Raw genomic sequence first — 17,357 nt, 5'->3', positions numbered from 1 at the left:
AATGGCTTGTTTCCTTAAAGGTCACCTATTATGCAAAATGCACTTTTCTATGTCTTTTAAACATCAATATCTGTCCCCAGTGTGTCTACAAGTCACCATAGTATCATAAAAGACCATCCTCTCTCTTTTTCTCCTGCTCCGTTTGTCCGGAAATGGGTGTAGAAAATCACTTCGCTTTTTTTCCTTGTATTCTGACGTCATTAGAGAATTGCAAGCCATGTAAGGGTTTCCTGGTCGAACCAGAGCAGAACCTTCAGTAGCTGACCCCGCCCCACAGCGCGTCACTGTCTCTCCTCCTCAACTGAACTTGAGCAAAGTAACTCCTACTTTTAGTCTGCAAGAACCAGCAGAACAGGCTTCATGTACTCCCATCATCTAAATATAACATGTTCATTCACAAAGGCTTTATGTAATTACACTGTTTAAACAGATGATATTTATATATTATATATATTTGATGTCATGCATGTAGCAGAGTACAGGTAGTAAATAGTGACTTGTAAGCAACACAACACATTTCTGTTTCACAGTCAAACTTTATTTGAGTAGACAGATGACAATATTAATTATTCACAGCATTTGTAATCATCCCACCTGTTAGTTAGTTATGTTAACATGGTACAGGAGAAAGTCTTCAGCTCTGGTACACTACGGTAAGCTAAGCTCCGGTGGTCTGTAGTCATGGTAACACAGAGACAGCTACTACTGTAAATAATATACCATTACTCTGATCTTCCATACATTTATCTTTTAGCAGAAATAATGAACTGACTACTGTTTCACATCTTCTATTTTCCACCCTGATGGTCGCTGTGTTTACACACCGTCTCACAGACGGACCTGTAAAGACACACGTAAAGCAGAGTGTATGTTTACGGTTTACAGAGTTGATGCATAAGGTAAACACTGAGCTAACTAACAGAGCTATAGATAGCATTATTTACCTGAGAGAAACCGTCAGGAAAACCTGGAGTCTGGACCGCAGATGTTGTTCATTTGTCGCCGATTTCTGATCAGATCAGAGAAGAATAAAGGGTTTTTTGAACATTGCAGCATGTAAAAATGTTCTAGTGCAACATTAAAATACATCTATGAACCTGGAAATGAGCATAATATGAGACCTTTAAGGTTCCCTTTGTAAACGGAGACCATTGAGTTTAACATATTGTGTACCCTGAATGTATAAAATACATTTAAAGCTTTTCCTACCTCTTAATAGTTGATCAGACTTTTTTTTTTTTTTTTAAACTCCATTTGTTGCATTATTGCACTGCTTTACAACACCACTAGTGGTCAAAAGCTCCTCAGGGCACCTTTAATTCCACTCATTCACATTTCTACTATCAGTACGGATAAACATTCCCTTCATATATTTTTTTGTTTGCAACCCAACAAAGCAGTTTTAAATACACAAAAGTACAAAAATAGGGTTTCTCTTGAACATCTCTGTAAAGCAGTTGTTCAGAAACCTCTGTAACTTTTCCACATTGGTGATCCCAATACTCATTTCTGAACTGGGGATGGCGTGAGAATCACAGACCGGTACAGTAGAAATCTATAAATAAGTTAACCTTCCAATTCCCTTCCACCCAAGTGATTTCTCAGTGCATCTGTAGTGCTCATTGTCCTAACAAGGTGGTCCAGGCTTCTTCAAGTCTGTCCAGTATTTCACCAACTCTTGTGAAGTCCCGAGAATGTAGGTGATGATCTTGGAGTATTCACAGCGATCATATCTTCTGTTATAGGCCTTGAACTGGGAGGGATTTGGCGGCGATGTGGGTGCAAGTCCTAGCTGTTTCATGCACATCCCAATATAAGCGTCCTCTATGTTAAAGGGTTTGATTGACTTTGAGACCTCCACAAATTTCTCTGGTAGATCGTTGGAGAAGATATATCCCATGCCTAGGGTGTAGGTCGGGTATCGGGGATCTGGGTACAACTCCTCAGAGACGTACCACTTGGAGCTCTTTGTACGGATGACCGGCCTGTTCCACATAAGCATCCCAGTCAGGTAATTCTGCTTGGGGATGCCTGGCTTCTGCAGCATTATCACCAAATTGTCAATGTTCAGGAACATATCCGAGTCAACCTTCATGGCGTACGCTGCTGTAGGGCAGCGTGTGGCCAGCCAGTCCATGATCACCATGGTTTTGGTGGTCAGATTGAGGTAAGTGTCCATGAAGTCACTCTGGATCAAGTCGTGGTGCTGTAGATTCTCCTGTTTGAGCTTCTCCTGCTGCTGCTCCACACCAACTCCTCCAGAGAGGCCCAGCATGAACAGAGTGAGCACCACGTCGCCCTGGACCAGGCTGACGTTGCCCCACGTCTGCCGGATGGCGTTCCGAGCTGCCACGTTTCCTGGTGCAACTGGAACCATCAGGACCAGGAAAGGGGGCTTGGTCTTGCACACCTCTTTGTTATCCATAATAAAGTGGTAGTTGTGTGGGTGGGCGTGATGGAGCTGAGCGCCTGCAGGAGGCACAGTAGGAGAAGGAGGCACCGTGGGAGTAGGAGGCACAGTAAGAGGCACCTTGGGAGTGGGAGGCACAGTAGGAGTAGGAGGCACAGTAGGAGGCACAATGGGAGTAGGAGGCTCAGTAGGAGTAGGAGGCACAGTAGGAGGCACAATGGGAGTAGGAGGCTCAGTAGGAGTAGGAGGCACAGTAGGAGGCTCAGTAGGAGGCTCAGTAGGAGGCACAGTAGGAGGCTCAGTAGGTGGTACGTAAGTAGGGAGTTCTGTGGTTTCATAGATTTCATTTTGTGTAATTGCTTTTGGTTTGGGATGGACACGTTTAGGAGAAGATAGACTGACCATCCTATGGTAGTGCTCATGGAGTGGAAAGCCGTCCCACCATTCCAGCGAGGGTCCGGACTGAGTGTAACACAAGACGAAGAGCACCAGACAGAGCAGGAGCAGGAACCGGAACCAGGAGTGCAAGAAGAACGACTTCTTCTGATGACCCACGCTCTCAGCAAGTTGTCTAAAAAGATAAGAAAGACAAAGTTAAAACTGGTGGGAACTTATTGGGGAAACAAGGCCTATAGAAAGAAGGCTTGGTCACGCGCCATATCTCAGGGGGTATAACACATGTGCAGTAAAATCTTGCCTGCACTCGCTGAAATTGAGCCAATCGCAACGCACAACCTCAGCTTCAGTTACACTGCGCATGTGTTATACCCCATACCCCAAGACCCATGTCCGTCCGTGACCCAGCTTCCTTTCCATAGGCCTTGTAGGGAAACAGGATGTATAAATCAGTGACTTAGCTGTGGGCTACAACCGTTTTTGTTCACATTTTGTCAAATTGTCACCATTAAAATGATGCTGAATTAGCCATTAGCAGCTCCTGTTTGCAATGTACTCAAGTATGTACAGTCAACTATCACTGGATTACTTTGATATTGAAGAAGTCTTCAAAACATGATGCTTCTCAGGCAACTTCTGGAGTATAAGGAGTGTCTTTGTGAATGAATTCTACTCATAGACTGTATATAGAAAGTGGATGTAGTCGCCTTGACGTCACCCATTGGTTTGTGGACTTCGGTTTTGAAGCCTGGAGTTTGTCTTGGTTTTTGGCCATCACCATCTTGTTTTTTTGCAACCATTAGTGGCACGAGACGGTGGAGTACAACCGAATGCTGAATAAGACATTTTTACTAGGGCTGAGACGATACACCGATCTCTTGATTCAATACAATCACAATACTTGGGTGTCGATTTGATATATGTTGTGATTTTTAAGCTTTGCAATTCGATAAAACGATTTATTGCAATTTGTTTAGTTTTTTAACACTAGAACATGGGAAAAAGTTGAGTCATACACTTCTAGGGATTTGTACTTTGGAAAATCTCTAAATTAATACAGAAAAAATGTTTTATTACCAGCATTTCAGAGATGTCCTGAAGTCCTAAACGTAATTGATTAACCATTTCGTCAATCCACAGAAAATGTATTAATCAATTAATTAACTACTCACCTCAAATGTTTTCAGAAACATATTATAGTGTACTGTTTAGCTGTAAAATTAGAGTTTGTGACCCGGCAACTATGTTGAGATCAGTTGAGAAAATACCAAGCACCGCCCACCAGCCGGCGCACACCAATAGGAACGCTCTCTCTCTGAAATGACCTGTGATTGGCCAAAGTCTCCCGTCATGGGCTAGATTTTTTAAAGCCTAAAAACAGAGCCATGAGGAGGTGCAGAGGTCTAGTTTTCTCTCAGAACACTTGAAATACAATAATCTGAAAGGTTGTTATGGAATTTTTGCCCAATGATGCCGAAAACTTTCTGCCTACTTCAGGTTTAATTAATACATTTAAAAAAACATTTAAAAAGTATTTATAAATATAAAGTAAAACTGAATATATGCATGGAACGTCATTGTTCTTTTCTATTAGTCTTTTTAAAAACAAGGTGAATCAGTGATTTTTAAATAGTTTTTTAAATTCAAGTTTTAATAATTATGTTTGCTATTATGTCTTATTCTCATTCTCATATTGTTGAAGACACCTATGAAAGCTATCAATGCTGCTAATAGCTGATATAACTTAGTTTTGTAGCTGTCTTTCTAGTGGAGGTTTGCATCTCTGTCTGTCAGTGACTGGGCTGAGACTTTATCTCTGGCATCTGTGGTTTTTCTCAGTAACCCGGACTCTCTCAGTTCCTGATGGATCAGATTTGCATTCCTTCTCTGTTATAGCATGTGACAGCATTGATGGTATCTGCAGCAGTCAAAATTGTAGCACATCAGTCTTGCCAACTCAGCCTATCAGCGATGTGAATCTGCACGCCAGATCAGTGTCACTGAAAACGAAGTATAAACTGACTTTGAAGAGATAAGTTGTGGTATGTACTTGGGGTCTTTTTATCTCCCTGCAGCCTCTTGACTCTCCACACCACCCGGAGGACACCGGAGGACACATGTTTTTTTTCAGATTACCTGACTCATGCGCTACTGTCTGGATATAGCAACAGTTTTATAAAAATATATTTTTTTTTTAAATCACATTTGCTCCAATCTGCCTACTGCTGCTTTAAACAGAAGAGGAAATAAATAAGCGAATTAAAGTGTCAGTAGTCAGTATATTTTTGGCATCATTGGGCAAAAATTCCATCACAACCTTTCAGCATATTGTTATTCAAGTGTTCTGAGAGATAACTAGACTTCTGTACCTCCTCATGGCTCTGTTTTCAGGCTTGAGAAAATCTAGCCCATGACGGGAGACTTTGACCAATCACAGGTCATTTCATTGAGAGAGCGTTCCTATTGGCTGTGCTCCGGTCATGTGACCGGAACCTGGCGTTCCTTAACCAGATTTCACAATGGCGGCCTCACAAACGTTCTCATTTAACAGCTGAACCCTGCACTACAAGATGATTCTGAAAACATTTGTGGAGAGAAATAGGCATTACAGTAACAGAATATTGATTCATAGATGATCAGCGCTGCCTAGTTTGACCGTTTGGTCGGAGTTCGCGAGTGATTGACAGCCGACTCTCATAGACAGCAGATGGACAGCAGACTCCAGATCTGCTCTTACTGCTTATTTTCCTCCGGTATGTAAAATCTTGCAGATGCCGTTAGGAGCACCAGAGAACACCGGAGGCACATGATTTTTTCCAGGTTACCTGCTTCATGTACTGTCACGATATAGCGACCGTTTTATAAAAATAACTTTTTTTAAATCACATTTGCTCCAATCTTGCCTACTGCTGCTTTAAACAGAAGAGTAAATAAATAAGCAAATTAATACAAATATAAATAAATAAAGAAGGAAATTAAAACAGAAATATCAATTTATGTCACATTTTATCAATTAATTAATGGCTACATTTATTTTTAATATTATTTTTGCTACATTCATTTATTTATTTACGGAGTCATTTAATTATTCATTGATTTAATTTTGATTTTGGCAGATTTGGACTGATGGTCGGATTAACATTTAAAGATTTGTCACCCTGAACTCTGGAAAAACCAAACAATTAATCAAATAAAGATAATAGGATTAATATCAAAGAAGGTTTATTGTGATGTTTTCTCCTGTATTTTATCATGGAGAGGAGCAAAATGCACAAACCACTTTTTGCAGCTTGATAAAACCAGATGAGGACTACACTGTAAACAATTGGTGTTTATTTACAGCAGGATTTCAACAGTATTAACCTGTTATTGCTAAAAACAGTGCTTTACTGTTAATACAAAAGAAAACCTGTTAAATAAAACAGCACTTTACTGCTGATCAACTGTCTAAAGGATCATCAGTAACAGTTTCATGCAGTATATGTTTAATTCTGGGACCTGATCTGCTCATGTGAGGCTTGTACATTGTACATGATTGTAAAATCAGTGAATTAGCTTTACTGTTCTTCACTCACATGTTGTTCTGGTTTGCATTCTGTGCTTGTAGCCAGCTAGAGACAGACATTTTGGGAAAAGTGTCAACAAGTCTATTATAGCCTTTTTCCTAACAAGTGCCTTTAATTGTATTTAGTGTGACTATTCCTGTCTGTAACCTGCTAAGTCTATTCATCTAGGCAAAAAATAATGTTGTATGTAAAAAATACAACCTAAATAGTGCATTAAAACACATCAGTAAGATAATGTAAAGGAAAGGTGAAAACAGCTATATAATGTATCTTTAAACAGTAAATTAACTGTAAAATACTGTGAAATTAATAAAAAAAAAAACAGTTCAAACTGTATTTTTCATTAACAGTACAAAGCTGTACATTTCGGCGACAGTATAATAATGTTAATTTTACAGTAACATAAAGGCAACCCAGTTCTTTACTGTTATTTTACTGGGAGATTCTTAACAGTGTAGGCAGCCAGCAGGTTTCACATCACAGCCCGCAAACAGACACCGAAACACGCAACAACAAATGGAGCTGCGACCTGCAGACACCTGCTGCTGCTGGAGCTGCAACTTTAAAGAGAGCAAAGAGCGTCGGAGCTTACTGGTGTGGAGCAGAGATGCCTTCCTGGAGCGAAGCCATCGGGAGAGAACAGGTGAAATGTGTTTAACAGCAGTTCAGCAGCAGCGTTACTGGACTTCAGCTTAAATACACCTCCACATGAGGAAGGGTGCGTTGGATGTATGGCTCAACGAGAGGAGTAGGACATGTGGTGGTTTGAGGAAACTGGCATTAACTCAGAGCTTCAACCCTTTTTGGTGCCTATTGCGAAATTCGGATTTGGATGGGGGTTTTTTGGGGGTTTTTTTAGGTACACTGTAAAAAAAACCCACATTTTTTTACATTTTTTTCAAGAAATTTAAATTTTTTTGTCTGTATTTCAAAATGACAGGAAAATTTTTTAAAAATGACATGTTTCATTTGTGATTTATATGCAGGGTTTGACTGGGACAAAAAATCCGCCCTGGCATTTTGGCCTAGACCGGCCCATCACCGGTTATCTGTGCTGTGTGTACCACGTTTTGTTGAAGGCTCTGTTAAAGGGACTGTTTCTAACTTTCAAAATTGCTTGTTAACAGCGACACCTTAGGCCGTTAAGTCAACGAAAGACAGCGTCGGGCTCGTGCTTGTGCTCGCTCTAAATAGACATGAACGGAGGACACAGAGGCACATGATTTTTTTTCAGGTTACCTGTCTGATGTACTGCTGTCAGGATATAGTGATCGTTTTATAAAAAATAACTTTTTTTAATCGCATCTGCTCCAATCTGCCTACTGCTGCTTTAAACAGAAGAGTGTTTAGAGAGTAAATATAAAAAATATTGTGAAAACAATATTAGGATCTTATAATCCAGATAAAGTCACATTATATGAGACAACACTTTGTAGTTTATTGTTGTTTTAGTGTGTAGAAATACCACAGTGACCATGCAATACATTTTCAGAATACAGTTTTGAAGTTGTGGTGGTGGAGGGATGAGCTGGTTTTAATTTGGGGAAAATTCCAAAACAGGATTTTCTATTTTTTTCTGAGTATTTGTCATTATACTCTCCTGTGTGTGTGTGTGTGTGTGTGTGTGTGTGTGTGTGTGTGTGTGTGTGTGTGTGTGTGTGTGTGTGTGTGCGTGCGTGCGTGCGTGCGTGTGTGTGTGGGGGGGAGGCAGACAGGTAGCTCCATGATCCGCGGTGCGCCTCTGTGCGTAAAATACGCACCTGGATGTTTTATAAAGAAGTGCCATCGTGGTTCCGATTGATTCATTATTGCTGAACAACTAACAGCTCGTGTCTTCTAACTTCTTCTCAGTCAGCTGATGAACACGGTAGAGTGTATTTGTCCTGTAACTATGGGATACTGATAACAACTTGACGTTTCTCCGATAGTTCTCTAAATCCATCTAAAGTCGACTGTCAAGAATTTCCCAGTAAAATAACAGTAAAGAACAGGGTTGCCTTTATGTTACTATAAAATTAATATTATTATACAGTCGCTGAAATTTACAGCTTTATACTGTTAATGAAAAATACAGTTTGAAATGTATTAATTTCACAGTATTTTACAGTTATTTTACTGTTTAAAGATACATTATATAGCTGTTTTCACCTGTCTTTTACATTATCTTACTGATTTGTTTTAATGCACTATTTAGGTTGTATTTTTTACATACAACATTATTTTTTGCCTAGATGAATAGACTTAGCAGGTTACAGACATAGGAATAGTCACACTAAATACAATTAAAGGCACTTGTTAGGAAAAAGGCTATAATAGACTTGTTGACGCTTTTCCCAAAATGTGTGTCTATAACTGGCTACAAGCACAGAATGCAAACCAGAACAACATGTGAGTGAAGGACAGTAAAGCTAATTCACTGATTTTACAATCATGTACAATGTACAAGCCTCACATGAGCAGATCAGGTCCCAGAATTAAAAAAAAAACTGCATGAAACTGCATTAATAATGTTGAAATCCTGCTGTAAATTAACAGCAATTGTTTACAGTGTAGTAAAAATGCGAGGAATCTGTGCGTCACAAGCCAAAACCAGAGAACTTGTTTCACTGTGATGGTCAGACTGAAGGTCTGATTGAAGGATTTGAAGTTGTCTTACCTGTTCAGGCAGCTCCCACCTGAGCCACGCCGAGGAACCATCATGACTGCTGCGACCCTGCCTTCCTTGTTTCCTTGATTCCTCCCTCTTTAGATCCTTCAGCCTGAGTTTGATAATTCCGAGTGTGACGATCTTATTAGGTCCAAAACTCTTGGTGGTAACAATTCTAAAAGTATTAATCATTCAATAAAGACTGTGGTTTGGAGCTGGTGTGAAGGCTTCACTACTGACATGTGGGAGCTTTTCTCAACCGCCACTCTAATAATAATATTACAAACACTACCGTCTGCTATATTATTTCTGCTGCTGCGTCCGTCCTCACAGAACGTTTCACCACAGCTCATTAGCAGCGCTGATGACGCCGAGTAGAAACTCTTGTGAGAAACGTCATTAACATCTGTTTGCGGTCCACACGGCGAGGTTGAAGGCCGTGTGAAAACAAAACAACAACACTGACGAGGCCAACAACTGCAGGGTCTGGAGCGTGGACCCAACATGGTTCCCACGTCATCTCCCCTCCTGTTTTTTCTTCCTCCCTTTCTTCCCACTCAGCGTCCGTCATTAAATCTCATCTTTACATACTCGCTAACCTTGAGAGCTCAAAAATAGGGAGGATTTCAAAACCAAAGCGAGGGGGTCTGAGGGTCTGAGGATGTGCAGGTAGTCCGTCAGGAAAAAAATAGTTTCAGAGACTTTGTTTCCTGTATTCTGGTGACTTTTAAAGAATCAGAATAGTACACTGCAACATCATTTTGATCTTAAATACTTTTAATCTTACTTTTATTACTTCGGAAAGAATAACTATAGAATAATTCGCCCGTCTGGCGTGAACTTATATAAATCTCTGGTATAAACTAATATTCATCAGTTTTCATTCATTCATGTTTTGCTCCTGCTTGAGTATTTCTTTCTCTCTCCTTCTCTCACTCACTGAAGGGTCGTTTCAGACGCAACATGGCAACGGCACCACTAAGCTCTGAAACCTGTTATTTCTAATGGTTTGCGCCGCACCACGACAGCTTTTCACTGCGCCCAACTTTGAGCGCTGCACTGTGTGTCTTATTACTGTACACCCTTTGTTCTGTACTTCTCCCATTCTTCCCATCTTCCCTCAAAAACATGGACTTGATTCCTGATTCTCATTGTTATATTTTCCATTGCGTATATTTCCTTTACCAGATCTTTCCATTAAGTCATCGACCTTAAACCAATTCCTTGTTATTTGCTTATTTATAGAAACTCTTATCATTAAGAACAGATGCAAATCTCTTTTTTGAATCTCATCTGGTATTTTCCCTAGTAATAAAATTACTGGTTAAACTTATATAAAAACATTTGAGATTTCTCTAATAACCTTTTCCCAAAAAACACTGATTATTTTAAATGACCAGAATATATGTCTGTATGTTGCCATCTCCTCGCCACGTTTTCTCCAACATCTTGGCGTTACATTTTCTTATATTTACATTGAATTTGTGGTGTCTTAAAGCAGCGGATTATGATCTTCCATTCATATTCCTTCCAGTATCTTGAACTTGTAGTTATATATATATTTTTGCATATCTGCTCTTATTCCTCTGGTAGTACACAACATTGTATTTAATTTTCCCATTTATTTTTAAGATTAGCGCTTATTTGAGGGTCATAGTATGCATTATTTTTACTATTTCAGTCAGGGACTTGGTTTCAACTCCACAGTCATACATCTTTAGTAAACATTTAATAAGTGGGTTTATGTTTTCAATTATGGTCTTAATTCAACACATTCTTACTCCCAACTCGTCAATACCGCCGCTTGATTAGTGCCCCTCGGCTTCTTAGACCGTCGCACGGGGTACCTGTCTTGTGTTACTTTTGAACAGACCGGGGATGGTGTGTCAGTATACGCTCGTAACATGCATAGTGTCCTTTCAAAATAAACTTCCCTTTTCACAGGAAGTTAGGTTTAGGCAACACAACCACTTAGTTAGGGTTAGGAAACGGTCGTGGTTGGCGTTAACTTCGCTGACTAGCGACTCATGTGACTCACAAGGCTCACGATACGACGAATCACGTGACTTAAGACTGACGTGACAAAATAAGTCAATGTTACTTTTAGTTTTACACAGGACACGAACCTCGGTCTACTGGTTGAAAGTCTTGTGTTTGTTTGACCCATCCACCACCCCTCCCGCTCTTACTGGAATCTCACGCTATTAATCTATTTTGGGAGACCTGAAGTTTTATCTTCCATTGCTCGGGAAGACTACAGTACCAGGATGTATGTAATCAAAGTGGCATTGGACTAAGCTGGATGCCACGAGTTTCTGATGTTTCCTATCCAGGAACACTGACCTTCTGGCCAAGAACTCAGTTGTGGCGTTCTCTTTTCCTTCCACTTCCGGGGTTTTTCATACCTGCACCCCCTGCACTGCCATCAAGATCAGACTTCGCGCAAAATCAGACGTAATCCTGCAGGTTCCCTAGAAACTCCTTCAGCTTAGACTCCAGAGGGGCCTCCAGCAGCGACCAGCCCGCCACGGACAGACACAGATCCGGGTCCATAATTGACAGATGTTTTAACAGAAATGTTACTCCGTTTAAATGTATTAGAGATGCGTAGCTTTGTTTAATCTGGGTTTAGAGACGAACTAGAACTTCATTAATCTACAATTTGACAGCTCTTCAAACATTCACATTTAATTCAAATGCGTGACATCAGATAGGCAAACCATCCACCCTGTCAATACATACATACATACATACATACATACTGTATATATACTGTACATGTAGCAGCGTCATCATGCAGAAATCTACGTCAGGTCACGTGGGAAAAAGCTTTTAGAAGGGCTTGAAGGGAAAATAGCATTTTGATGCTAAAACACACAAACTTTGACCAAAATTTGAATGTTGTACATAAGGAACACCACCGGGAATCTACAGAATGATATGAAAACCTAAACAAAATAATAATAATGGACCCGTCCTTTATAAACAATAACTTTTACACCTTTCTGCAGGTGGTCAATGGCTTGTTTCCTTAAAGGTCACCTATTATGCAAAATGCACTTTTCTATGTCTTTTAAACATCAATATCTGTCCCCAGTGTGTCTACAAGTCACCATAGTATCATAAAAGACCATCCTCTCTCTTTTTCTCCTGCTCCGTTTGTCCGGAAATGGGTGTAGAAAATCACTTCGCTTTTTTTCCTTGTATTCTGACGTCATTAGAGAATTGCAAGCCATGTAAGGGTTTCCTGGTCGAACCAGAGCAGAACCTTCAGTAGCTGACCCCGCCCCACAGCGCGTCACTGTCTCTCCTCCTCAACCGAACTTGAGCAAAGTAACTCCTACTTTTAGTCTGCAAGAACCAGCAGAACAGGCTTCATGTACTCCCATCATCTAAATATAACATGTTCATTCACAAAGGCTTTATGTAATTACACTGTTTAAACAGATGATATTTATATATTATATATATTTGATGTCATGCATGTAGCAGAGTACAGGTAGTAAATAGTGACTTGTAAGCAACACAACACATTTCTGTTTCACAGTCAAACTTTATTTGAGTAGACAGATGACAATATTAATTATTCACAGCATTTGTAATCATCCCACCTGTTAGTTAGTTATGTTAACATGGTACAGGAGAAAGTCTTCAGCTCTGGTACACTACGGTAAGCTAAGCTCCGGTGGTCTGTAGTCATGGTAACACAGAGACAGCTACTACTGTAAATAATATACCATTACTCTGATCTTCCATACATTTATCTTTTAGCAGAAATAATGAACTGACTACTGTTTCACATCTTCTATTTTCCACCCTGATGGTCGCTGTGTTTACACACCGTCTCACAGACGGACCTGTAAAGACACACGTAAAGCAGAGTGTATGTTTACGGTTTACAGAGTTGATGCATAAGGTAAACACTGAGCTAACTAACAGAGCTATAGATAGCATTATTTACCTGAGAGAAACCGTCAGGAAAACCTGGAGTCTGGACCGCAGATGTTGTTCATTTGTCGCCGATTTCTGATCAGATCAGAGAAGAATAAAGGGTTTTTTGAACATTGCAGCATGTAAAAATGTTCTAGTGCAACATTAAAATACATCTATGAACCTGGAAATGAGCATAATATGAGACCTTTAAGGTTCCCTTTGTAAACGGAGACCATTGAGTTTAACATATTGTGTACCCTGAATGTATAAAATACATTTAAAGCTTTTCCTACCTCTTAATAGTTGATCAGACTTTTTTTTTTTTTTTTAAACTCCATTTGTTGCATTATTGCACTGCTTTACAACACCACTAGTGGTCAAAAGCTCCTCAGGGCACCTTTAATTCCACTCATTCACATTTCTACTATCAGTACGGATAAACATTCCCTTCATATATTTTTTTGTTTGCAACCCAACAAAGCAGTTTTAAATACACAAAAGTACAAAAATAGGGTTTCTCTTGAACATCTCTGTAAAGCAGTTGTTCAGAAACCTCTGTAACTTTTCCACATTGGTGATCCCAATACTCATTTCTGAACTGGGGATGGCGTGAGAATCACAGACCGGTACAGTAGAAATCTATAAATAAGTTAACCTTCCAATTCCCTTCCACCCAAGTGATTTCTCAGTGCATCTGTAGTGCTCATTGTCCTAACAAGGTGGTCCAGGCTTCTTCAAGTCTGTCCAGTATTTCACCAACTCTTGTGAAGTCCCGAGAATGTAGGTGATGATCTTGGAGTATTCACAGCGATCATATCTTCTGTTATAGGCCTTGAACTGGGAGGGATTTGGCGGCGATGTGGGTGCAAGTCCTAGCTGTTTCATGCACATCCCAATATAAGCGTCCTCTATGTTAAAGGGTTTGATTGACTTTGAGACCTCCACAAATTTCTCTGGTAGATCGTTGGAGAAGATATATCCCATGCCTAGGGTGTAGGTCGGGTATCGGGGATCTGGGTACAACTCCTCAGAGACGTACCACTTGGAGCTCTTTGTACGGATGACCGGCCTGTTCCACATAAGCATCCCAGTCAGGTAATTCTGCTTGGGGATGCCTGGCTTCTGCAGCATTATCACCAAATTGTCAATGTTCAGGAACATATCCGAGTCAACCTTCATGGCGTACGCTGCTGTAGGGCAGCGTGTGGCCAGCCAGTCCATGATCACCATGGTTTTGGTGGTCAGATTGAGGTAAGTGTCCATGAAGTCACTCTGGATCAAGTCGTGGTGCTGTAGATTCTCCTGTTTGAGCTTCTCCTGCTGCTGCTCCACACCAACTCCTCCAGAGAGGCCCAGCATGAACAGAGTGAGCACCACGTCGCCCTGGACCAGGCTGACGTTGCCCCACGTCTGCCGGATGGCGTTCCGAGCTGCCAGATGGCGTTCCGAGCTGCCAAGTTTCCTGGTGCAACTGGAACCATCAGGACCAGGAAAGGGGGCTTGGTCTTGCACACCTCTTTGTTATCCATAATAAAGTGGTAGTTGTGTGGGTGGGCGTGATGGAGCTGAGCGCCTGCAGGAGGCACAGTAGGAGAAGGAGGCACCGTGGGAGTAGGAGGCACAGTAGGAGGCTCAGTAGGAGGTTCAGTAGGAGGCTCAGTAGGAGGCTCAGTAGGTGGTACGTAAGTAGGGAGTTCTGTGGTTTCATAGATTTCATTTTGTGTAATTATTTTTGGTTTCGGATGGACACGTTTAGGAGAAGATATATTGACCATCCTATGGTAGTGCTCATGGAGTGGAAAGCCGTCCCACCATTCCAGCGAGGGTCCGGACTGAGTGTAACACAAGACGAAGAGTAGTAGACAGAGCAGGAGCAGGAACCGGAACAAGGAGTGCAAGAAGAACGGCTTCTTCTGATGACCCACGCTCTCAGCAAGTTGTCTAAAAAGATAAGAAAGACAAAGTTAAAACTGGTGGGAACTTATTGGGGAAACAGGATGTATAAATCAGTGACTTAGCTGTGGGCTACAACCGTTTTTGTTCACATTTTGTCAAATTGTCACCATTAAAATGATGCTGAATTAGCCATTAGCAGCTCCTGTTTGCAATGTACTCAAGTATGTACAGTCAACTATCACTGGATTACTTTGATACTGAAGAAGTCTTCAAAACATGATGCTTCTCAGGCAACTTCTGGAGTATAAGGAGTGTCTTTGTGAATGAATTCTACTCATAGACTGTATATAGAAAGTGGATGTAGTCTCCTTGACGTCACCCATTGGTTTGTGGACTTCGGTTTTGAAGCCTGGAGTTCGGCATTTTGGCCGTCGCCATCTTGGTTTTTGGCCGCTGCCATCTTGTTTTTTTGGCCATCGCTATCTTGGTCTTTGGCCGTCGATATCTTAGTTTTTTGCAACCAGAAGTGACGCGATAGGGTGGAGCTAAGACCAACCGAACACTGAATAAGACATATTTACTAGGGCTGAGACGATACACCGATCTCCTGATTCAATACAATCACAATACTTGGGTGTCGATTTGATATATGTTGTGATTTTTAAGCTTTGCTATTCGATAAAACGATTTATTTCAATTTTTGTTTTGTTTTTTTAACACTAGAACATGGGAAAAAGTTGAATCATACACTTGTAGTGATTTGTACTTTGGAAAATCTCTAAATTAATACAGAAAAAATGTTTGATTTTCAGCAGGTCAGAGATTAACCATTTCGTCAATCCACAGAAAAATTAATTAGTAACTACTTTGGTAATCAGTTCATCGTTTATGTCGTTTTTCAAGCAAAAATGACTCTGAAATGTGAGAATTTGCTGCTTTTCTCTGTCCCACAAAACAGTAAACTGAATATTTGTAGTTATTATGGAGGACGGAACCTACCAAAATCAAAAATAATTAAAGCTGCAAGCAGCGATGACCGGGCCCTCGCCCCCGCGGGCACGTCTGGGGAACACGCACGTCGGGGAACCTGCTGTCGTCCAAATGTTTTGGCATCATTGGGCAAAAGTCCCATAATAACCTTTCAGCATATTGTAATTCAAGTGTTCTGAGAGAAAACTAGACTTCTGCACCTCCTCATGGATCTGTTTTCAGGCTTTAGAAAATCTAGCCTGTGACGGGAGACTTTGACCATTCACAGGTCATTTCAGAGAGAGAGAGCGTTCCTATTGGCTGTGCTCCGGCTGGTTGGCGGTGCTTGGTATTTCCTCAACCGATCTCAACGTGGCTGCCGGATCACAAACTTTCTCATTTTACAGTTAAACAGTTCACTACAAGATGTTTCTGAAGACATTTGAGGAGAGAAATAGGCATTACAGTAACAGAATATTGATTCATATTTGATCAGCGCTGCCTAGTTTGACTGTTTGGTCGGAGTTTGAGAGTGATTGACAGCTGCTCAGAGACGGCAGACTCCATATCAGGTCTGACTGGTTGTGTTCCTCCGATCTGGGAAATTCGGCAGATGCCATTAGGAGCACCGGAGGGCACAGAGGCACATGATTTTTTTTCAGATTTCCTGTCTCATGTACTGCTGTCAGGATATAGTGACCGTCTTAAAAAAATACATTTTTTTAATCACATTTGCTCCAATCTGCCTACTGCTGCTTTAAACAGAAGAGTGTTTTGAGAGTAAATATAAAAAATATTGTGAAAACAATATTAGAATCTAATAATCCAGATAAAGTCACATTATATGAGACAACACTCTGTAGCTTATTGTTGTTTTAGTGTGCGGACATGGAGCTGAGCTACGACACAGTGCGACACCTTGTGTGTGTATGTGTGGGTCGGACATCATGTTTCTGTCCTAAGTTCTCCGGAGGCAGACAGGTAGCTCCATGATCCTTGGAGCGCCTCTGTGCGTAAAATACGCACCTGAATGTTTTAAAAAGAAGGCCCATCGTGGTTCCGATTGATTCATTATTGCTGAACAACAGCTCGTGTCTTCTAACTTCTTCTCAGTCAGCTGATGAACACGGTAGAGTGTATTTGTCCTATAACTATGGGATACTGATAACAACATGACGTTCTCTAAATCCATCTGAAGTAGTAAAACAGCGAGGGATCTGTGCGTCACGGTCGCCTCAAGACAAAACCCGAGAACTTGCTTCACTGTGATGGTCAGACTGAAGGTCTGCTTTCATTTGAAGGGAGCTGAATGATTTGAAGTTGTCTTACCTGTTCAGGCAGCTCCCACCTGAGCCACGCCGAGGAACCATCATGACTGCTGCGACCCTGCCTTCCTTGTTTCCTTGATTCCTCCCTCTTTAGATTCTTCAGCCTGAGTTTGATTATTCTGAGTATGACGATCTGATTAGGTCCACTAACTACCCCTAACTCCCAGGACTAACATACAAGACTGCGATAAGTGAACCTTGAATGAGGGAGA

At 40.9% G+C, this 17,357-nt stretch overlaps 1 protein-coding gene and 1 pseudogene across 3 annotated transcripts; both read right to left on the bottom strand.

Annotated features, from left to right (window-relative positions):
• Positions 1-1,027: 1,027 nt before the first annotated feature.
• On the bottom strand, positions 1,028-17,344 carry LOC141764992 (beta-1,3-galactosyltransferase 1-like). 3 transcript variants are annotated; one of them, XM_074630786.1, is made up of 3 exons: positions 17,147-17,344; positions 6,965-7,236; positions 1,028-2,981 (listed from the first exon to the last, which is right to left on the bottom strand). In XM_074630786.1, the coding sequence occupies exons 2-3, from the start codon at positions 7,000-7,002 to the stop codon at positions 1,628-1,630; spliced, it is 1,392 nt and encodes a 463-aa protein (XP_074486887.1). In that variant the 5' UTR covers positions 7,003-7,236; positions 17,147-17,344; the 3' UTR covers positions 1,028-1,627. The 3 variants fall into 3 exon arrangements, with proteins under 3 accessions (XP_074486887.1, XP_074486888.1, XP_074486886.1); XM_074630787.1 differs by lacking the exons at positions 6,965-7,236; positions 17,147-17,344 and adding an exon at positions 9,029-9,167 and having other exon boundaries at positions 1,028-2,562; positions 2,623-2,981; XM_074630785.1 differs by lacking the exons at positions 6,965-7,236; positions 17,147-17,344 and adding an exon at positions 9,029-9,167.
• LOC141762874 (beta-1,3-galactosyltransferase 5-like) lies at positions 13,064-17,187 on the bottom strand (annotated as a pseudogene).
• Positions 17,345-17,357: the final 13 nt, after the last annotated feature.

The sequence above is a fragment of the Sebastes fasciatus genome, chromosome 3 (genome assembly GCF_043250625.1).
Source record: "Sebastes fasciatus isolate fSebFas1 chromosome 3, fSebFas1.pri, whole genome shotgun sequence".
Classification (NCBI taxonomy): domain Eukaryota; kingdom Metazoa; phylum Chordata; class Actinopteri; order Perciformes; family Sebastidae; genus Sebastes; species Sebastes fasciatus.
Note: the sequence above shows the minus strand (reverse complement) of the source record. Positions and strands in the feature narration are given on the sequence as shown.

What these genes read in the sequence shown, in the direction of transcription:
- LOC141764992 (XM_074630785.1), bottom strand. Translation starts at nt 9,072, where the DNA reads ATGATGGTTCCTCGGCGTGGCTCAGGTGGGAGCTGCCTGAACAG. An exon ending in GGTGGGAGCTGCCTGAACAG is followed by an intron (nt 2,982 to 9,028) that starts GTAAGACAACTT and finishes TTATCTTTTTAG; the next exon opens with ACAACTTGCTGAGAGCGTGG.